General features: G+C 36.5%; 1 protein-coding gene across 2 annotated transcripts in view; it reads left to right on the top strand.

The window, feature by feature from the left end:
- The window catches only part of LOC132696575 (zinc finger protein chinmo-like), a 64,033-nt gene that overhangs the window by 14,854 nt on the left and 25,429 nt on the right, over positions 1-23,750 (top strand). The window contains exon 1 of one of the 2 annotated variants that reach the window (XM_060661473.1): positions 15,098-15,275. The exons of the other annotated variant lie outside the window; for it this stretch is intronic. Within the exon in view, the coding sequence (XP_060517456.1) occupies positions 15,263-15,275 (13 nt within the window). The 5' untranslated portion in view covers positions 15,098-15,262. Of the gene's footprint in view, positions 1-15,097; positions 15,276-23,750 lie in introns of those variants that run through there. 2 annotated transcript variants of the gene reach the window in all.

The raw sequence follows: 23,750 nt of genomic DNA, 5'->3' as shown, positions 1-23,750 counted from the left end.
AGGACCGCTGCTATATTTCTGCACACCCCAAATTTAAATTTACTGTTTTTAAAAATACTGTATATCACACTTATGTTATTCGTGGAATATATAAAAAATAAAGAAAGAATCAACGATGGTATTTGGATAATTTTGAATTGAAATATCTCGATTTGCTTAATTTTTGTTTTCTATTTTTATTTTGTGTGAAAAATCTTTAATTCATAAATATTTTTTATAAGTGTTCTTCGAATCCAAGTTTGCTGTCTAAAATAGCTCAAAGATTTTTGACGCAATAAAATAAATATTTTCTTGCATTTTTAAATACAGGAGATCATTCTACGTAGGATAGGATCCTTGTTCTCATTTTTTTTTAATTTTTATTTAATTTTTGAAAATTGTTCTTTACTTGTCGAATTGCAAATAGCATTTAATCTAATGGACTATTAGTTTTTGCAACATTTTGACACCAAAATTTTCAAAATCCGTTAAAAAACAAGCTGACAGGAAGGATAAAACCAGATAAGTAAATACATTTTTATAAAAACAAAATATTACTTAGGTGGCTTTGCTGACAGTTTGTACATTTTTATCGGATTATCGGTTTGGATTATAATGGAAAACTGCACCATTCTTTCATTAGAAAGCTGGAATTATTTTCTAGCAGATTTTCAAAATATCGTGTAGAATTATCCCAAAAAGTGACAGATTTGAAAAGAAAAAAAAACTAACCTCTTGTTCTTCTGAGTTTCCGGGAAAAAGTGCTTGTAGCTTATGACGTACGTATAGATACAATACATACTTAGTTTTTGACTGTATCCCCGTATTCCAAAAGCATATCAACGTTTTACCATAATAAAACACTTTCACCAAAAATTCTAATCGTTGAATTTCAGAAGAAACTCTCTCTTGAATTTTTTTTTTAATGCTAATCTTTTTTTTTCTTTCCACTGCATGAGCTTGTCGAGAGTTCCTTATGCATTTTTAATCTTGCCGACAAGACAACTAATAATGAATAGAACCAACGCCACCTAATTAAAATTTTGTTTTTATAAAAACTTTTTTACTTATTTGTCCAAAAACGTAAAAAATAAATAAATTGTGCCATTTCAAATTTGAAAGTTACTGTCGTTTCCGCTCAAACCAAAACAAAAATTGAGCATTCGGCCTTTTCAAGTTTCAAATCGTTATCTCAAGCCGTTTAAAAGTTATAGGGTTCACACTTTCTTGTGTCACCCGGTAATTGCGAACACCCTGTACAATCCGAAAACTACTACTACTACGAGCGAATTCAATTGCGGAAGAGGTCGCCACCCCCCCCCCCCCTCAACCCATGGCAAAAGCGCTCGTTGCACACGACGCGTTAAAAACGGAGGCCCGTTTTTTTTTCTTCATCGAATCTCTTCCTTCTCCTTCGACTTGTAGAAGAACAAATCGACGGCTCGCGCACCATCGATTTGACCTTGGCCGATTCTTCCCCCACGGCTAATTATTCCGTTCTTTTGAATTAATTCGGACCGCGTGACGACGATGCAGATTCGACAGCGGCGCGCGGCCGGAGCTCTCGTTTGAGGTGTATATATGATGTTGAAAAACTTTGCTTTGGCAAGAGATTTCCAACTTTGCGAAGCCTATGAAGAATCTTTTAACCTAATAATCAAAATTGGGTACTATACTTTGCCTACATTTTTTTAACATTTTTAAAAATGTCCATCAAATTTAAATCACAATAGTCGTAATATATATACGAGGTTAGCGCCAAAATTTCCATGCCTGACACAGATGCAGCTCCAGTATCACGATAAAACTTTGTCTCCTTTTAAATATATATCTTAGTAGGCTGCGAAAAAAAAATGAACTCTTGCGTCAAATGGTTTTTTATTGACAGCATTTTAAACAAGACATGTCGCAAATAACGCAAATTGAGTATAGAGCAGTTATAAAGTTTTTGACAAAAGAAGGGTTAGCACCTAAAATTATTAAAGAAAGGCTGGATGGTGTGTACAGCCAAAGTTCTCCTTCGTATTCTGTAGTGAAAGAATGAGCAAAACGTTTTCGAATGGGCAGGAGTCCCTTGAAGATGATTTAAGAACTGGTCGACCAGTGGAGGTCATAACGGAAGATATTGTTGAGATTGTGGAAGAGCTGGTATTGAGTGATCGACGTTTAAAGGACAAGGAAATCTCAGAAGTTACTAAGCTTTCTAATACAAGTGTTCGTCGAATCCTGCATGATCATTTAGGTATGCGTCAGATTAGTGCAAGATGGGTTCTTAAAACCCTTTCGGCAAAAACAACGCCGTGTCGAGTGCGTGCGGTCTTTTTTGGAAGTCTGTGGGTCAGAACCGAAGCCTGAGATAGAAACCATTGCGACGGGAGATAAAACTATGGTTCTCTATAATGACCCTCTATCGAAAAAAGAATCAATGAAGTGGCGTCGTAAGGGTGAAGCACCTCCAAGAAACCTCAGAGTCTGCCAGTCAACAAAAAAGGTGATGGCCACGATCTTTTGGGATTGTGAAGGAATTCTTTAGATAGTGCATACTGCTGGTGTTCATCCTCCTTATAGTCCAGATATGGCCCCCAGCTACTATTATTTGTTTGGATATTAGAAAAAGGACTTGGATGGCGATTTAACGACGAAGTTGAGTCAAAAGAAGCTGTTTTAGCTCAGACAAACCAAAAGAATATATTTTTAAAGGGATTGAGTTGTTAATAAAGAGATGTAATAAGTGTATTGAAGTTAAGGGGGATTATATTGAAAAATAATAAAAAATTGTTACCTCTTTAATATTCAGGCCGGTAAATTTTGGAACTTGATTATATCTATGCCTAATCGAGAAAGAGAGGTTATTAGGGCAAGGAGGGGGTCATACCTATTTACGTTGGTCACTTGATACGGAAGGATGGCATGGAGAAGATTGTGATCCAAAGGAAAGTGAACGGCAAAAGAACGAGATATAGATTTATATACCAGATCAAGAACCTTAGCAACATGCGAGTAGCGGAAGCTATGAAAACCGTAGAGGATAGAGTGGCATGGAGAAGGCTTGCACCATAAATACGCCACTGGATCCGTCGGAAATTCTCACGCACACGCTGTAGGGCAGCGGCGGCTTTTGCCGCCGCCGCCGCCACCGCACACATGCCGACGCTTCTAGGCGTCCTTAACCGCGGCTAATGCTCCCGGGACTCTTCCCTGCCCCCCTGCACCACCGCCGCTGCCCGCGGGCTCTCAGGGTCACCGTGACATTAGCGTTAGAATAATATTAGATTCGTGAATCGCCGTTGCGAACATCGTTCGCGAATTTGCACAATGGCGGACGGCTTTTGAAAAAGTCGCTTTTTTTTTAACCCATTCGAATGTTCTTAGGCACCTACGCCTAAGTTAGGGCGTACTGCTAACGTCGTCGTGCTGGGATTATTGAAACTATTGAAAAAAAATGTTAATGCAACAAAAGTTTGAAGATCTTTGGGTTATAATTTGGAAGAAAAACGCTGAATAATAAAATTATATTGGGTTGTTCGGAAAGTCATTTCGTTTTTTTTGGGGAACATGAAAGACAGTTTTCGTATAATGAATAAATATTTTATTAAATTATATGTTGGCCATTCTGGTCCAACACCTTGTGCCATCTTTCTGGCAGTAACATAATTCCCCTCTCATAAAAGTTTTGGTCCTTGCTGGCAAAAAACTGGTTCAGGTGGTTTTTGACATCTTCATTTGAGGTAAAGGTTTTGCCATCCAAAAAATTTTGCAGGGACCGGAACAAATAGTAGTCGGAAGGCGCCAGATCTGGAGAATATGGTGGATGTTGCGGTACGTCCCATTCAAGCTGTAAAAGTTTTTGGCGAGTGACCAAACTTGGGTGAGGTCTCGCATTATCCTGGTGGAACACTACACCCTTCCTGTTGATTAATTCGGGCCTCTTCTCTGTAAGCGAATCATTCAATTTGTCCAGTTGATGACAATAGACTTCTGAGTTAATCGTTGTATTGTCCGGCAAAAGCTCAAAAAAAACGATTCCTTTGACATCCCACCAAACGGAGAGCATCACCTTTTTTTGGTGAATGTTGGTTTTTGACACGCTTTGAGCCGGTTCATCTTTTCTGCTCCATGACCTCTTGCGTTTAACATTGTTGTGTACAACCCATTTTTCGTCCCCAGTAATAATCCGCTTCAAAAATGGATCATTTTCTTGACGTTTGAGGAGCGAATCACACACGTCAACGCGACGACACAAATTTCGCTCCGTAAGGACATGGGGCACCCACACATCGAGCTTCGAGGTTAAGCCCATGCCTTTCAAATGGCCATAAATAGTCGAATTCGACAAATTTAATCTCTCACCGATCTCTCGTGTGGTTATTCGCCGATTTGCATCAACTAATGCCTTTATCGCATCTTTGTCAGCTTCGACCGGCCTTCCAGACCGTGGTGCATCTTCGACATCAAAATTGCCGAATCGAAATTTTGCAAACCAGTTCTGGCACTGGCGTACTGTTAACACGCCTTCTCCATACACATCGGTCAATTTTTTTCTCGCTTGGACAGCATTTTTACCTTTTCTGAAGTAAAAAAGTAAAATATGACGAAAATGCTGCTTATTGCTCTCCATATTTAAAAGGGCACCAACCAAAAACTACTGCGTAGAATTAATAGAACTAATAAAACGAAATGACTTTCCGAACAACCTTATATTATTCAAACGGACATAATGATGCAAGTGTGAAAAGAGAATATCGACAAATATATCCGAGTAGAAGAGTTCCTTCAATAAATACAATTAAAAATTTAAGAAAATAATTTGAGGACCTAAATAGTGTCGAACGGAAATTATTGTTCTATTACGACACTTGACGTCATGACTCTTTCAGTTCTACTTTCTTAATTTTTATATTTCATATTTTTTAGAAAATCCTGAACATTCTATAGCTAACGTTAAAAAATTATTCGGAAAGTGCTATAGCAAAATTTAACGAAACTTAAAATATCAGAAGTTTACATACAAGGGTCCGAATTTAGCCGATGAATATAAAAGGCAGAGGCTCGAAGCAGGTGTATTTTATAGGAAGAATAAACATTTTTGGTCCACCAATAATCCACACAAAATGCAGGCATTTAAAATCCAATGCGTCAGTTAATGGCCAACGATATTTAAATTTCCTTTCGTTATTTTCATTATCTCACATTTCTTTCAACAAAATCTAGGTAATTCAAATGAAATTTTAGATATTTATGCAACAACTTGAATTGAGTATACACCGATTCGTTTTAAAAATATAAATTTACTTTATTTAAATGAGTATATTTTCATATTGAAGTTTTACTAGTTTTAAATTAGTTTGATATGGACTTAAAAATATTCATATAGTTGCCCTAAATCAAGCACTATGTCAATTCCGTCCAACTTGTTGTACCTGCTTTGTTCGATCTTACCCGAACTTTTATTTTGGAAGATTGGAAAATAAATGCAAAAAATATAAACAGTTTTTTGGCTTATATTTTTACCAAAACGTGTTATATGATTTACAATCATTTTTAACAACAAAGAAATATTTTTAAAAATGGACCTTTTCGGACGTGTTACTAAAAATACATTAATACTTATGACAAAAACAAATACCTTCTATTTTTAAAATCCAGTGACTTTTAAGTTTTATCAAAAAGTATTTATTTGTTTATCAAACTTAATGTTGTCTCCCTCAAAGATATAATACAGTTGTGTCAACGTTCTTTCCAATTCTCGAAGTATTTTCTGGTATAGCCTTGAGTTCTCCCAGCGATTTTTTCACCTCACCTCAATTAATATACATGCAACCCTCAGAGCCCTTTATGTTTTATGTATAATGTAGGTAAAAAAAAATTAAATGAAATTTTGAAAATAATTTCAAACTGTCTCTTTCGGTCGCATCTATATCAAATAACAAACGAGATTTGTTACTTTGACACTTGGACAGCCTGTATAACGCTTGTTCTGTTTCCGTGATTCGCGTCGCCATCTTTGCGACTCCCCCCACATCGGTCCCGTCGTAGTTTTCGTTAATTAGATGGCCACAGAACATAAGTCGGCACGCAAGTATCTTCCTTTGATTTAGGACGTCCAAGAAAATTGGATTCTTCGAAATTCTCCTGCATAAATTATTTCCCCCCGCGAGCGACACGCGCGTTAATAAATTACGCGCCAGGGTGGGGCGTGGGGTAGATGCTAGTTCGGTAACGTGGCCCATCGACCCAGAAAAGGTGGTCGAAGGAGCATTGCCGAAGCAAAATTTGTCAATTTGTTTGTAGGGCTAAATGTCAAGGTTTGGGTATCCTCAATAGATATCATACATACTGGAAGCTTATACTAGAAAGAAATATATTAGAAGAAATATATTTGAAACCGCGAAGGAATCAAAACCTCCAAGTCTAATTGCCCTAAAATCTCGAAAAACTAATTCCAAAAGCAGACAGACATATTAAAATCCGGGAATCTGGATTAAAACTTAACCCATCTTAATTTAAAAATGCTTGACTGGAACATATTTTTCTTTATTCAAATTTTTGAACATGTCGGGAACAACTATGGGTTCTCTGTTATCACCAGTCATCGCGCATTTGAGAAGAAAGCCCTCCACATCTTCCATCTAAAACCAAAATTGTGAAAACGCTTCGCTGATGACACTTTTGTTATTTGGCCCGATGTTCAAGAATTGAAAGACTCTGCAAAAATTTATTCGAAAACATTCTACTATTTAAGTGCATTGATTTAGAGAGCTCTTTATTGATTGGATGGTGTAGTTCTTCTTTTGACTGTCTTAAGACTAAATTTCTTGCTTGCGACCTTGTTTAAGTGAAATTTTCAAGAACAATCTCTTGAACAAAATTGTAGATAGTCAATTTTCCACATACCTAATAGCTTACGACAGATATGTGAACGCTGTCCGGAATGTTAGCCAACAAACGCTTACCGAATTCCTAATCTTCTTGTAGATATGAAAAGTAAAGGAATTGAATTCAATATTTTCAGAAAGCGTTTGCGTAGCCGGAACCATATGCCCCTCGAGCGTCCTCGCGCTATTTCTAAAATTTTAGAAACCAACAACAGAATTTTTGTAAATGTTACTATTTAAAGTTTAACTCATTACAATCAGACAACGGGGTTGCTATTGTAACATGATTTTTTTTTCAATAATGGGATTGCCATTATTTTTGTCACTTTTTTTTAAACTTTAAATAAGCAATCAAAAAGTAAATAATCGTACGTTACCGACTTTTTGTGAATCCGTAGGCGGCCATGCACGCAGTTGTTCGTGAGCAGCTACAGTAGTCCGCCGTCCCTGTTCTTGTCGGTCATTAGGTAGTACTGCACGTACATTAAATGGTCCTCTTTGTTTCGGTTTCAATTTTCCTCCGCCGGCTAAGTGAGCAACTTCAACAGCCACAAGGCCCTATAGTCTCTGCAACGGCTTTGTCTGGATCAACAAAGTTATCTCTCGGTGACGTGTCTTATAGGAGCTGCTGATTAACCAGCAACCTCGGACTTCTTCTATGGCAGGAAGTACGTCAAAGTCAAAGTTGTTTTCATAGTTCAAAGCAAACGCGTTAGTGGCTAGCAAGTGGATAAACTAATCTTCCAGGTTCTGCATTGCCTCCTCAATGCTTATTGAAACGCCAGTTTTTATTCTGGTGTACCAACTGTGATGTGTTTTGATCCTTCTTCAACTTGCATTTAACAGAAGGCGGATTTCATATCTAGTGTAGTGAAGTATTTTGCATGGCAGAGAGCATTGATCTGATCTTGAATATGCGGCGCCGGGTATCTTTCTCTGACGACTCTCTTGTTGATATCACGTAGGTCCACGCACATTAAAACTTCACCATTCTTTTTTGATACTATCGGGCTTGCATATTCTGAGCGACTTTCACGAATTATACCAGCCCTTAGAAGGTCATTAACTTGAAGTCTTTCTTGATATGCCAACCTACGAGGTCGATACGCCACTGGATTAGTGTCCTTTAAGTTTATTATCATTTCACCAGTCATAATCTGGTCGGGAGATTTATTTTTGTAATAAAAGACTTGCTATTCGTAAAGTCGGTTGATTAATCACAACCCTATCCACACTTTTTAAAGTCATTACGTTCGAAATATTGAGCAGGTTATGGTACAATTCGAGCCCAAAATTGTTTTTTTTTTCGATTTGTAAACAAGGTCGACTGATGACATCCCATCCAATAACTAGGTCGGTGTTCCCTGGCGTAATAATATCTGGTACGACCGCATAAGTAATATCCAAACTTAACGTCGGCATAACAGTGATTAAATTACAAACACCAATAGCATAAACAATTTGGGTCCCAAATCCCGAGAAAGCACGGACCCTATCGTCTGTTTTGATTATCGCATCGAGAGCGCACTATTTTCGAACAATAACGTCGCTGGTCTTGGTCTTGCGTTGAAATGGCGTTATTTTTTTAATAAAAATGTCTTTTTGGGTATCCCATTCTTATACCAACAATCACTTTCATCGTGGCCAATTTTCTTACAATTGTTGCAAGGTGGGACATTGGATGTACCTGGAGCCTCTTCTCGAACTACGTTTGATGCCTCGTGTTTATTGTGACAAGTATCACGATGGTGTCCTTGGAGGCCACATTTAAAACATGATCCTTTTAAAATCTTCTTGGATTTCTCATGGCTTACATCTTGTTTTTCTGCGAAACGGAATTTTCTTTTAGGCAGATCATCGATTTCCAAAACACGTTTGACACTTCGTCTTGCATCATATTCGCTTAGTAATGTCAAAACCTCACGATCAGATTGCGGTAGTTGTAAATGGAGCGAGGTACGTACTTCTGCGTGATCTAACCCATATTCAACCATACTTAAAACATTGTCCCAGGGCAATTTTTCATAAAACCTGTATATACTACGGAGTTTCTGATTGCCATAATCACATAGAGAATCAAAATCACGACTTCGCATGGTGGCAGCTTTAAATGCGCGAGCCAAACGTGTTTCTTTATCAGGAAACGCAGTGATGAGATCAGCACAAAAATTTTCCCAAGTTCGGCGGAAATTAATTAAAGGTTTTGCCACTGCACTGTCCATTTCGAAAGTTCAGAAATAGACTCGACACTAGGTGACACATTACCTCCGTTCGAATCTGTTGTAAGATTCAGCGCGGCACCGTGTGTGAAATTGTCTGCCGCTATTTTCACACTAATTCGTATTGCTTTTGCAACACTGGACACGGAACTATCCCACTTCTGATGTTAACTTAAGGGGTGGCGTAAGGGTTGCAACCCTGAATAAAACTCTCCCCAAAACCAAAGCACTGTTCTATTGAACCTGTTCTATTACAACATTGCATTTCTGCTTTTCGGTCTATGTCGTACTGCCGTTCGTTCTTGCGTAGCCGGAACCACATGCCGCTCGTCCGCCCTGACTCACCATACGTGACTCTTGGCGGCCATAGAAAACATATCGCTAACAACGTAACAAACGTAATAAATTGTTGCTTTGTACTAATTTTTATATGTTTCAAGAATTGCATACTTATATCCCTCTTGTTAGTGTTCCTAAGACGGTCCTGGAATTATTACGGGTAAGGTTCTGCACGGCAGGGTGTTCTATAACGTTTTGGAGTAATAAACAGTAGGCAAAGTTAATCACGGGGTCGGATGTAAAAGCACTATATTTCTGGTCTAGGTATACACGAAAATAGCTTACAGGTTTTCTTTCATTTGCTTTTTAATTCAGCAACTCGGGTGGGGTGCTTGTGAGAAAGGGGTTGCCGTCGATATTCCTGCGAAGTGTCGGGAGGGTCGCAGGGTTCCCCGATCCGGTTCGCCATCTGCAGTGCGATAATCCGGTGAACTCGAGAAACCGGTTCTTTGAGAATGAACGTAATAATCCTGCTACCCCTTAAACGTGCGGTGAAACACGATCCGCTTTCCTGCGACGCCAAAAAAACCTGCACCGTGATTTCTTACTTTTTACAAAACTTCCGATTCTACTCCCCATCAGCTTATACAGAGTGTTTTCTGATCGAATAGCGATAATTGGGCGATCTTTGAGTCCATTTTAAAATGAAAACATCTTATCAACATATGAGCTACAGGGTGGTAAAGATTTTTTTAATGATAATTATTCTCACAATCTCCAATCATTTTTAAAGAAATTTAAATTATTACCTCTTCTCTGCATGGTTATCGCAATATCCGTGCGACTCATAAAAAAGTGGCAAGCCGCTGACTGTCTATGGACAAATAATATTTTAGTTAATTGTCAAAAATTGTCAAAAAGTCAAATATCTTTCAAAATTGTCTGTCAATAAATTAATACCAACCTTTTAAAAAAAAAAGTTCAACATAGAAACTAGTTGTTGAAAGTGTTCTTCACCTTGAGGGATACACGCTTCAGCTCTTTTCCTCATCCAAACTTTTTAAATCTGGGGACCGAGCGGATTATTAATTATGTGATTTATATATTAACTAAACCACATTATGTTCCTAATTAAATATGATAATTATGGCCATTTACCCTTTCTGGCAGGGAAAAAGACCAAATTAAGTAATTTCCAACAATTTCATCGCAAACACTTACGCTTGATGTTTAAATTCTACAACTGCATGGACGTTTTCATCGGTCTAAATACGGTTATTGTGGAAATTTCTGGTGGTAAAGTTTGCTTCATCTGTAAATAATATTTCTTGGTCCAACAAGGGATAAGGAACTCTTCTAGCAACATTATGTCCGTCTGAATCATATAATTTTATTATATTGAATTTTTGAAATATCTTAACTTGCGCTGCAGATCATTAGTTTTGATTAGTTAGTAGAACAACAAAGAAACTAACCAACCATCTAACTAACCAAGGCAGACTTGACCATTTGTCCAGAAATCGAATGTAATTATTTTTAAACTGAAACATCTGAAAAAATGCCAATGATAAACTATATGTTTTTAAAATCAGGAAACAAAGATCCAAGACAATAATATATACGGTATTCCATTACAAAAAAATGTTGTTGCTCTCATTTTGACAGCTTGCGATCGTCGTTTGTTTTTTCTGGCATTTGCACAAGATAATGTTACACTTTTTTGTTATCTCTCAATTTAAGCCTGTAGGTGGGTGTCAAAGTATAAATTCATTATACTTGGACATCCTCTATAAGAAATTAAATTCTCGATTGTTGGGTTTCCGTCTATTGTCCCCCGACTACCGAATAACCAAAAAGCGTATCTCGGTTGCAGTGTCGCCGTCGTCGTGACGGTAGATTTTTGTTTTCGCTTTGCGACGTTGCCAAGTCGCGACGCCCTTGGCGGACCAAAACTAGGAAGCGTTCGGCTAGATTCAATAACCTCTTCTTCGGCAGTTTCTCGTGGAAGGTTGGTGCAGCGCAGCGGCGCGCGTGGAAGCATAATGATAATAATAATAATAATAATAATAATAATAATAATAATAATAGTAATAACAATAATAGTAATCATGATAACGATGACGATGATGATGATAATAATAATAATAATAATAATACTAACAACAATATTTTTTTTGCATCTTCAAAGGTAAATAAACACATATCAAAACAATATTTACAACGTAATTCAAAAAGGAGCTGGGAGGTAATTAAACTGTTCAAGTACTTGCCCCTAAATCTTACCTAACTTACAAACTAAAGAGCATAATAACACAGAGGAGAGATTTTTTTTTTCGAGTGAATTAAAAAGTTTAATTTTTAGATTTTGTAAATTTGTAAAAACAGCTTCAACCATAGTTGCGATGTATAAAGCTCAATTTTCTTTTAAATACTAATCGTCAGTTACTGGATTAAGAAGGAGTAATTAGATCGCGGAACTGGAATCTATCTTTCACTAGGCAGTGGTTTCTTCTTTTTAAATCTTTGTATGTTTGATTTTTTTTGTGTTGGGGGAAGCCCATTGTACAGTCTGTACACGTTGGAGAAGAAGCTTCTTCTAAACAATGTGGAAGAGTGCTGTGGCGGGGTTATCAGACCTCTAATTCTGATTCTGATTCTGATGATTCGATACAATAACCTTATTAAAAAAGACAAGAGAGTTGAGTCTTCTTGGTTGCTCCATGTCGAGTCACCCTGCATCATTCCGGTATACGATTCGGCACCAGCATTTATTAAAAAATCAAAAAAGAAGACATGAATTTTTTGATTTTATTTATTCATTTATGAGAAAACTGAGAGCTGTGAAAAAAATCTGAGTACCCCACTCCATTTGGCTAAAAACCCCCTAATAATGTTTCTACCAAAATCCAAAATTTTCATAAATAAAAAAGTATGAGAAATTTTCGAAAGAATTTGCATATTAAGTTTGTTAGCTTAAAAACAAATTCTATGTTGGTCAGCAAAATTTAATGTAACTCTAAGTGCTGCGATAATAATTCAACTGCGAGCTTTTAAAATTTACGAAAAATCGAGAACATTTTCCTAAAGGCATGGGCAGCTAATAAATAATAAAATAATAATAATATTAATAAATAAAAATAAGCTAGAAAATAAGTAGTTGAGAACAATTTTTTTTGAATTTTAGTATCTACTATACAGGGTGTTATAGTTACTAATTTTTCAGCGTAAAAGAACAAAGACAAACGGAGAACGAATTACGCTCACGCTGCAAATAAAAGATTTTATTATTAGGATACCATTAGCCGCCCTTGCCCCGGTGTTGTTTTGTTTTTTGCCGCCATATCTCTAAAACGCATTGATTCAAGGTCGCGTCCAAACAAAAAACGAAATTAACGCGCGTTCCCCGCCGCTAGGGAAAAAAAGGAGAAGGCGGCAACGCGGCCGTCGTGATAACCTTGCGGCTTGATATGCGCCATGCGACGTGCACCGCGGCTTACGTAATCAGAATGTGGTCCTACGCGAATTTCGGGGGCCCCGGAGCCCCCCTCCGCCGCTCCACCCCGCGCCGGCCCCTCTAACGCCAAATTTTGGCAGCCCGCAGTATTAGGACGCGCGACGTTGCCGGCGTTCGCCGCGATTTCGCGGGTCCTGGGGATTTCCATCACCAAACACATTCGAATTAGTTCAAATACATCGATTTAATTAAACATTTAATTTAAAAACTTCGGTAATTGAATTGAATACGAAAATTTAATTTAAGTTCAAAGTTGACCAATTTGTGGTTAAATTAAATTTAAACTTCACGTTACTGCCCATTATGAGCTGAATTATTTAAATATTAATGTTATTTATTGTTATTGTATGCGAATTTGTCCCAAAGTCATCTACGAAGCAAACAAATGTACTTCTAGTTCTATTTTATTTTATACCAAAAATATATGCATAGAATATATTTTACAGTATTTTTCAAGCAAATGGAATACATAATAAGCTTATAAACATATACTATTAAATGTATTTTCCTTTTCATTGGAAAGTTCTTCACTCGCTTCACTAGGACTAGTACTATCCCTGTGACCATAATTTTCATTGAAACGCACATATTTTTTAGAAGATTAACGTTAACTCCCAAGAGTACCGCACTGCTTTGCTTCCGTGCGGAACCCTCAAAAGCAAAAACACTAGTTAACACCCGAAGAAACGAACAAATTTTCGGGTGAAATAATAAAAACAATTCCTGTGTGCAACTGCTTCCTTGGAGTCGGTAGAACGAACTTTCAGCACTTTTGGTTTTTGTACACGCAGATATATAGGGAAGTGGATGTGGATCAAAAAGGGGAGAAAATTAGTATTTTTGTTCAAAGTATACATCGAAAACGCAGAAGCATAAAGTATGTTATTTGTCTTATTTTTTAAAGAGTTGTGTTTTACTTTTATATGGAATAGCATTTTTATGTTGGCCTTTTTGTGTTGGTCTTTATAAAAAAGGATTTTCCATTTTAAATTTGACTAAGTACTGAGGCTGCGGGTTATTTTCGAATAAGTAGAAGCGTTTATCTTAATATTGGGTGATTGGGTGGATTCATAAGAGTTTAATCTAAATTGCAATATGTTCGTATATACGTATTTATGTACTTGATTCTCGAACTTTTACCCTATTTGTCTTGTGTGCCTGTCGATTAACAACATTCTTCTTCTTGTATTTTTGTGTCTTCTACATAGTTCTTCGATTTGTAAACAATAACAGTATTTTTTAAGAATATAGATTATATTCGCGATATTTAAAGGTACGTCATAAGAATACAGATAAATTTTGATTTTTATTACTTTACAAACAACAACAAATTGTTTTGTACTATTTTTTTTATGTACATGTTTCAAGAATTGCTCAGCGAAAAAGATTGAAGATATACTTATATAGATAGTAGATAAATTCCTAGGACGGTCCTGGAATGGTAACAGGTAAGGGTTTACTCGGCAGGGTGTTCTATAAGGGACTGCGGTTTTGGACTAATAAACAGTAGGTAAAGTTAATCACGGTGTCGGTTGTAAAAGTACTATATTTCTGGAGCAAGTATAATACAAGATAAATTGTACGTTAATTATTTATATTTAGGAATTTATACTTGAAATTGAAATCATCTTCACACGTGAAAGTTTGCGCTCTTCGGTGCATAGTCCCCTACGCCCTTTCTGCGTGCTTTTAACTGTTTTATTCGTCGGTTTTTACCTTACGGTACCCGAAGGGAAATTTCATCTGGATTTTTCACAGTTGAACCCCTACAAAAAGTAACGGTACCAAAAAAATGCAAAAATTGAACATTAAACACCTAAAAACCGAAACCAAAGACGCAAATTTTGTGGGGAATCGATAAGAAATGCTTGAAACTGAATAGTTATACTCGTAATGTGAAGCGCGCTTTCCTGCTGTGTGACTTCACACACTATTTATTGCGAAATAAGTGTTACGACTTAAGGGTTCATTTTTAGCATATAATTTTTTTTTTGGTATATTTCTGCTTATACCCTGTATGATAATTATAAAAGGGTGCTGAAGTTAAGGCGCCCCCCCCCAAGCAGTCGCAACTTCTCGTAGATCACCGAGAAAATATCGCGCGACGTCGTAAGTTTGGCAACGCCGCGCTCAGTCGCGCTTCGCCGTTCGAATTTTTTCCTGGTTGCCAGAAATAGACGGGCCCGCAAAAATACACACACAAGTGCAATTTCGTGTGCGTACGTCGTATACATTGTGCGCGGCGCGGCGGTATATATTTTTTTTAGTATTTTTTTTTTATCTTTTCTTTTTCCGGAAATCAGGGCGCGCGGACGATGCGACAACCCCGCAGGGGCGGACTATAGTGCGCGAAGTGGATACTTTTTCTCCCGCCCCCTCCCTGGAACCGGACGATAATGGAAATGAGAGGTGAGATCACGGGAAAATACGGAAAACAAGTACTTTTTGAAAAACGCGTTTTTTCAATTTTCGAAATTCGGTGCGAAAACTTCACTGGCCGATAATGGGGTCGTTTTTCCCGTAAACGTGCGTCCTAACTCGATTCGTTTGCGATATACAGCGCGTCACAAGTATATGATTACAAATTGACTACTTTTCGTCCGATTTAATTGTCCTTCGGTACGCCGCTGGTGCCTTGAAGATTCGATAATCTTTTTACAACGAAAATGAAAAGTTTCGACGTTTTTTACCTTAGTCATGCTCGAACGCAGAAATGTTTAAATGTAAAAAAAGCTCCCGAGGTTTGTCCTCGCAAATTTGATCGACTTTCCGTTTCTGTTGAAATAATCGTTTGCAATTTCGGCGCCCTCTAGCGGCAACGGTGCAACTCAGTTTGTCGACTTTGTTTTCCCGCGAACGAGCGTCTTTTCCTCTTTGAAACGAGACCTGTTTTGATCAAATACGTCGAGCGAAACCAATGTCGTAGGCATTTCAAGCTCCCTTCTACCTTTTTCGATGATTTGATGATCAACCGAAAAAATGCAGACTTTTACAAGGATTATGTTATTCTCTTATGTATGTATGTAAACTTTGTTTATGGATTTCTTTGCCGCAAATCTATACAATTCGCGGTTTTGGGGATACAATCTTCTCGTTGGTTTGTCCACCCTGTAAGTTGTATTCCATTTTTGACCATTTCACGTTGTATCTCCCTTAGTAATAAAGCTAGCGTATTGTAGCTTTTGCTAGCCAATGCTACTTTTTTATGAAACGAACGACGGCATGAACAGAAACGTCGTAATTATCTTGGGTTTTTAGTTACAGGGTGATATTGAAAACTTGGCACCTTGCCATCTTTCGTACTTGGGTTGCGCGTTAACTTGTCGAGAAGGTAAAAACTATTCTGGATAGAGTTTTTTACTTGGGGTCCAGTGGCGTGGTCAGTTTTCTTCCAAAACTCGAAAATTCCGTTATATAAACCAAACTCGTGGATTTTTAAATAAATTAGACTTGTTATTTGCATTTCCAATTAATCTCCGTAATTTTAAAAATAATGAGTTTCTTTTTTCTGTGCAATTTTCGAAATTTTCAATTTTTGGTTAAAAAATGAACGTTGTAGCTTTTGCTAGTCAAGGCCGCTTTTTCGTGAAACGAATGGTGACACAAACAGAAACGTCGTAGTTATTTTGGGTTTTTAGATACATTGTAATATTGAAAACTTTTTTAACACGGGGCATCAATATTATTTGCTAACGCGCATTTGTTATCGACAAGTGGGCACTCGTTTAACAGACGATATCAAAAATATCGTCGGCTAAATTTAGAGTACGTAAAAAGACGGTATCGGTCGAGACATCGTCGCAGATTTTTCACTCCTGACGTTCGATTTGTACCGTGTGTCCCATTTTTTAATATTCTACGGCTTGAAACAGCTGTTTTGTTGTACATAACAAAAATTAATTTCGTTTGAATAAAAGAAATTGTGGGTTTAAGAACAATGACGGCGTCACTGAGTCTTTGGATACGCTGTACAGGCTGTCCATTTTTCCTTGGTATTTCGATTAATTTGAAGCTTATTGGAAAACTAACAAGTGTTATTAGCAAGAGTTTAGAACACAATTGACTAGAATGAATGAATTGAATTTTACGTTTTTTTAGAAAAGTGTTTGCGACAACTCGGCGATATTAAAAATGCGGACAACATTCGCCGTAGTGTCGAAAGGTGGTCGGCAAATTGGTGCCGATAAGAAAATATACACTGAAAAAAAACGCATACACAAGAACGCGGAAGATAATAGTGATAACGATTAATAATTTTTTTCTTTTTCTACAATGAAAGTTATTTATATGTGCGATCGAATTTAATAATCTGCTATTCATGTAGTAGTAGTAGTAGTGCTACAAAGGTGGTAAAGATTGTTGAGTTGCTCCATTTAAAATGATTTTAAAGTATAGAATGTGGCTCAAAAAGGCGTTATGGTCTGTTCATATAAGAAAGTGACCAATTGCTTTTAAATGGGATTATCCAAGCGTGGTCATTAACATACAATGCAACAAGATTATTACCTAAAGTTTCGGAATTTAAATTCGGGTAAAATTGTGGTCCGTAATAGAAAATAATTTTATACCTACCTGTGTTTAATGTTCTTTGGTTTGGTATACTACTTAGTTTAAGTTTATTAGTAATCATTCTTATTTCGTGTGTAATACAGCGTGTGTTGAATCGTGTACGGATTATGCAAAATATGTGAGAGTCTAGTGTATCTCAGGAGATGGTCGCGCCCAAATGTAGAAAACACTATTCTATTGAGACTAAGGAAGTTATAAACAATGTTTATTTGACTCTCATTGAACGTGGCGCCAGCAAGCAAGCATCTTTAGAAGAAACGGCCACATTGACGAAAATTCCAACATCAACTGTATGGAAAATTGTGAATGATCCCTTTTGTCAGCGGGGAAAAAAATAAGTGATGCTGATATTTTCTCGAGTGTAGATGAAAATGATCAAGATATAATACGGCGTAAAATTTACCAGTTATACGAGGAACAAAGCGTGCCTACATTCGATATCTTAATTAGGAGGCTTGAAAAAGATGAAAAACTGACTGAAACTGTCAAGCTCTGAAGAAGCCAACAGGATGATTGGCGAAACGTCAGCAATTTCGATTTTGGACGACCTGCACAATATTCATCCTTAAGAAAACTACGACCGCGACTGAAGTCCGAAAACCAGCGATAAACAGTAAAATTTTTTAGTTATACGAGGAACAAAGCGTGCCTACATTAGATATCTTAATTAGGAGGCTTGAAAAAGATGAAACCGGTGTTAAATGTGGCAGAACTACCTTATGGAAGTGTATTCAACACACGGGTTTCAGATTTAAAAATATTGACGAAAGGCAAGTTTTAATGCAATCCTTTAGAATTCGGAAATGGCGACTGGAATATCTAGAAAAAATTCGTATTTACAGAGAACAACAAAGGCCAATTATTTACTTGGATAAAACCTGGTTCGACACTTATGATATCCCGGAAAAGGGTTGGGTTGACTCAACTGATAAGTGTAAAGAGGTAAAAGAATAACTAAATGGACTTTCTCTATCTGGGAAAAGTATTGAAGATTCTTCTCTGGATTACTATGAAGACACCACCGCTGTTTTATTTGAAAGTTGTTTAAAAACAAACTAGTTCCAAACATTCCTCCTAATAGCGCCATTGTAATGGACAATGGAAGTTGTCACAGTAGACAGTTGACTAAAACACCTTCCTCATGTGACACAAAAGCAACAATCCAAAAGCAATTAATTGAGGTTCTACAAAGCTTTAACGTACAAAAGGAACACGTCTGTGATAATTATGCAAAAATCTAGGACATGCAGTTCTAAGGCTTCCACCTTACCACTGTATATTTAATCCCATTGAATATGTTAACTCCAATGTCCTCAAACTTATAGAAATCGAAGTTTTTAACATCCCTCCACAAAGTTGGGCAAATTCTGTTAGACATATAGAAACCGCAGAACAATTGTATATTCATTTTGCACATAATATAGAACAAATAATAATTAGAACAGGCGATGATACCGATAGTGATACTGATATATTATGTGAATAATTTTAAGTAATTTAAGTAGGTAATAAAAATAATTTGTAATTTTATTTTAGATTTAAACATAAATACATAAATAAACAAATAAATATTGTTTTGTATATTTCCTAACAAAACCCCAAATAATTAAATTATAAGCAAAGTACGGACTTGTTCGGCCATATTTCATTCTTACAGCTTGCCCGGGTCTTTCCTTAATTCGTATCAGTTAGTCACTTTCTTATATCTATGAACAGACTTTACCTTTTTTTTTATTAACAACGGTACCACGGATACCTAATAGTTTTTGCAATATTTTAATTTTTCTAAAAAAATACTAATTTTTACACTTGCAAATAAGTGTTATTCGAAGATGATGTAAAAGATATGCGCAACGGAATTTTAATTAGATGCTACAGGGTGTTCAAAATAACCGGGTTTCTCATTAAAAAATAAAAACCTCTTCTCTGCGTATCGCAATTTAATTAAATTAAAAAATATATATTTTTGTGAAGTCATTTATACAGATAACCCCATACCGTTATAGGGTGGTCCATTCAAAAACCTTTTTTTTTTCAAGGAAACGAAACCATTTTAAAAATCCTGACTAAGCCATTGGATTCCACGTAAAAATCTATATCGGATGCGCGTTTTGCCTTTCCGACATTTCATTTCAGGAGTGCTAACCAAAACTTCAAATTATTTGTATTTTAAAAACTAAAAAAATCAACTTTCGTTGGACATAGTGTACACAGCCAGAAGGCTAAAGAAGCCAAAATGATGATTAGGTTCGAGTTATAAACAACGCGTTGTAAATAAACTTGCGTGCATGGTAATCGACCCACTGTTAATTTTTGACTTTTCTATATATATATTTCCTAGAAGCTATTCATAATAAACATTGTTTTACTATGCTAAACCCAAAAATCAGAAATAAATTTTAATCAATTTAAACCCGTGTCAAAGCATATTAAATTTTCTTGCAAACAGCATTTTTTTTACTGAAAAATAGTCTCTAAAAAAATAAATTAAAGTCGATTTCTATGCACATAAGTTTAGCATTACCGTAGTCTCTGGAATTTTCTTTGAAAACATTTTTTTTACGGCGAACTAACGATATTTTCGTAACTACGGCAACGCCCCGTACGAAAATGGCGGCGAACGTCACTCCGCCGGTCGGCATGCTCGGCTTACGTGATCGTCGCACGTTATGTCACCGCGAAACGCTGCCCGCGATCATCTAGGAGGCGTTGACACCGCTGCAAAGATAATTCGCGTCCGCCATTGCAAAACGTGCGACGTTATCGGCATTCGCCGAGCGAAATACAATTTTTTTTTGCGCCGAAAATATCGCCAGTCACACACGCGCGCATCTTTGCGTTATCAGTTGCCGGCGTTTTGTTTGCGTTGGCTGTCGAAGCCGGCCAGATTTTGTTTCGTCAATTCGACGGAGTTCATTAAATCGCCAATTCAATATGCAGAATTCGAAAATTCCAACGGCAACGTTGTCAGATTTACCACTTTCACGTCGCACCTCGTGATTTTGTTGTTTAAATGATTTCCTATGAATTTATTGTATACAGCTTAGAAACTGTACACCCTTGTAAAATCTTTTTCGATTTTGATCATTTTTTTTTGTTGGATATGTCTGTGAAAAATGAACAATTGAACAAAATAGAGGGAAGAGAGAAGTACTATTAGCGATTTTTAAAAAAAGTAAGCAACGAAATATCGTTTCTGCCCCGCTTAGAGCTGCCCGTGGGTTCAATATATCTTAATAATGGCTGCAATTTTTTTGTTTTTAGAGATATCATTGTAAACAAAAAAACAAAACGTAGGTTTAGAAGCCAATTTTTTTTTGCAAGTAACGTATAATACAAAACACTATTAATTTTCTGACATTAAAAGCGCACATCATATATTTTTTAATGGAACACTCTGTATATTACTATGTGTTCAATTGAATATCTTATTCCGATTACAATGATGTAACATACTTTATATTTTAGTCCCCTGATTTTTGACAAATCGGCAAAAATAGGAAATTGTTATTTTCAAAGAGTGCCGTGACTGACAAATTAAAACATGTTTATGTTTGACATATGAGTAAACGTCATTATTATTAAAATGATTTTTCGCGAATTTAGCATCCGTGAAAGGACCGCAAAACAGATTTTTCCAAGGCTACCAAAGAAATTTGCAGAAAACGGTATAATATTAAATTCTCAAATGGTATACCGGAAACATTATACTTCAAATGAAGAAAATAAGGCAAACATATTAGGATTCTATGAAACACGTCCAGTTTCCTCTATTACTAGAGTATATGAAGTGACAGGTATTTCTCGGACTAAGAACTAAGTGCCGAACAATGTCAAAAGAGGATGCAGTATTGTTTAAATTTTTGAAATAGACATAATGAGAATATTTTTTTGAAAAACATTTTATGAACTGATGAAAGTTCGTTCACTACAAGAAAATACGCGATAGTGGTCTATAAATAATCCTAGACCAACTCGTGAAATAAAAATTCAGGGCTACCAATCAATATATGGTGTGGGGGCATATTTTGGGTCCGATCAACGCTGATTATATGGCAGCAATAATAAATTCATCAATTGCGTTCGGGTTCGGGCGGGAGGGTGGTTGTTAAAGGTTAATAAATATCTCAGAAGCACAGAAACAAAATATCAAGCATCAGGAAAAGTTGAAGAGAATTGTGTATACATCTTAAGGAAGGGACAACATAATCATGAACACTTGAAGGACCAAATAGAAGGCAGGAGTTGCAACCATATGTAAGAGAGAAAGGAGACGGAAAGAGCATATCAGTAGACTCGCGACAAGGTAAAGAAGTGATTGGTATTAAAAATATTAAAATATTTGTAGAAATGTGTAGTACATTACACAGTAAGGTGGTGTATAAAGGCAGAGGTTACATTTGTCATAAAAATACAAAATGTTATTCTTATAGGCGTTTACTTGGAGAAGGCACTGTGGATTGTACATCAAATATAAGAAAATGTGGATGTAAGAAAATTATGGCGTAGTTACTATGTTTTGGGATTAATTATCAAAATGGTTGTACTTTAAATTTTTGTTTCATTTCAATCATTCGAACAGTTTTACACCAGAAAAGAAAATAATCAGTACAAGTATTTTCTGCTACACTAATGCAACAACAAAAGATTTGGTGGAGCTATTAGGGCTGCGAGTCCAGAAGCCAGGTCCACGATGCCGTAGATTTTAAAGTATTTCCTCACCGTATTTGTAAAGTAGGCTAGGCTACCCCAAGAAATGTTAAATGAGTGCACCCCAAAAACTTCAAAATCTTTTGAATTCTTCTTTCGTCGGTTATTTATAAACAAAACTTGATTTGATAGACGTCAACTGTTAACTTAGCCGGTAGCTGTAATAGAGGACGATAATTATGATAAAATATTCAGAAAGATACTAAATATAATAACCTTTTGTTGATTCGTATTCGGATTATACATATGCATTATTATATTTGTATGTATTGTATTGTGATTGTAGCTATTTGTGCTTTTCTATTTGATATTCGACCGTCTGCTTCATCCAGATCCCTGGCGAAACGAGACTCACCGAGACTTTCCGAAACGGGACCGAACGCCATTCGGGATTTTCGCCAGTTTGAACATTCGACCATTTGTGGTGTTCGCAATTTATCGTCAGTGTAAAACCGGCTTTACGTGATACGTGTTTGACGTTTCCGTCAACATAACCTCGAAGTTTCGGCGATTCGGTTTTAATTTAATACGGATCGAGGCTTTTGCGTCTCGAAAAATTCAAATCGGTCGGCGACGCAACGCGCACGCAAGCTGCTTCTCATTTTCGCAGAGGCGATGGTATAAATATCGCTTAATTATGGGGCCGGCATGTTCAACGAACCTTGTCCAATTTGCGAGTAAAATTCGCGCGAGTAGGGGGAGTGACATTGAAAAATACGTTAACCTCGAAGCGGCGATTGCATAATGCCGGTGCGTCGCTCATAATGGCCGACGCGAAGACTTCGCAGTCCATATCCGAACAACAACGATAGCATCCGAAATTCGAATTTCAAATGTTAGGAGACAATGTTAAATAAAAATTTGTAGATATTTGCAAGATGCGCAATTCAAAGTTATTTTCAAGTGTACAGGGCGAACCAAAAAACGCGACTAATAAAACATGGTATTTTTTTTAATGGAACGCCCTATTTTTTAATTTTGTTTTGCGTTCCTTTGGAAATTCTGCAACTTTTTTATTAATAGCAATACATACTAACCTAATGTTTTTTCCAATACGTTAATTTTTGCAAAAAACGGTTTTCACATTTGCAAAAAATTACTATTACACCAAAATAAACGAATATATTTGGACAGTCTTAAATTGAAAATTTTCGATTTTCCTAAATTGTTTTTTCTGAAAAGTCTTACATCTTTAATACTAATAATTAATACTTTGCGATTCATTTTAACCTCTCCAATATCTATTCTTCTTTCTGCTGTAACCTTTGTTAGCCTTGGCAAAGCCTTACAACTAAGTAAATAGCTTCTGGAAGTTTCAAGTTGAAAATAATCCCCAGGTCAGTCAAGCAGCTAGATTATGTCTCGAATCTAGTAATATTTAAATCATTTTTCAAAAACGATAGCCGATATTTTTTGACTTATTAGATTTGCGCACACGAATAAATAAATAAAAAAATACGGAGGAAAATGAAGAGGAAGTTACTAAGTGAACTGTAATATTTTTTATTCCTTAATAAAATACATTAAAACTTTCATCTAAAACCAAAATTTTGGAAATGCTACGTCGATGATACTTTTCTTATTTGACATTTTTGATATTTAACA

The sequence above is a fragment of the Cylas formicarius genome, unplaced genomic scaffold (genome assembly GCF_029955315.1).
Source record: "Cylas formicarius isolate icCylForm1 unplaced genomic scaffold, icCylForm1.1 PGA_scaffold_1__22_contigs__length_36826433, whole genome shotgun sequence".
NCBI lineage: Eukaryota > Metazoa > Arthropoda > Insecta > Coleoptera > Brentidae > Cylas > Cylas formicarius.
Note: the sequence above shows the minus strand (reverse complement) of the source record. Positions and strands in the feature narration are given on the sequence as shown.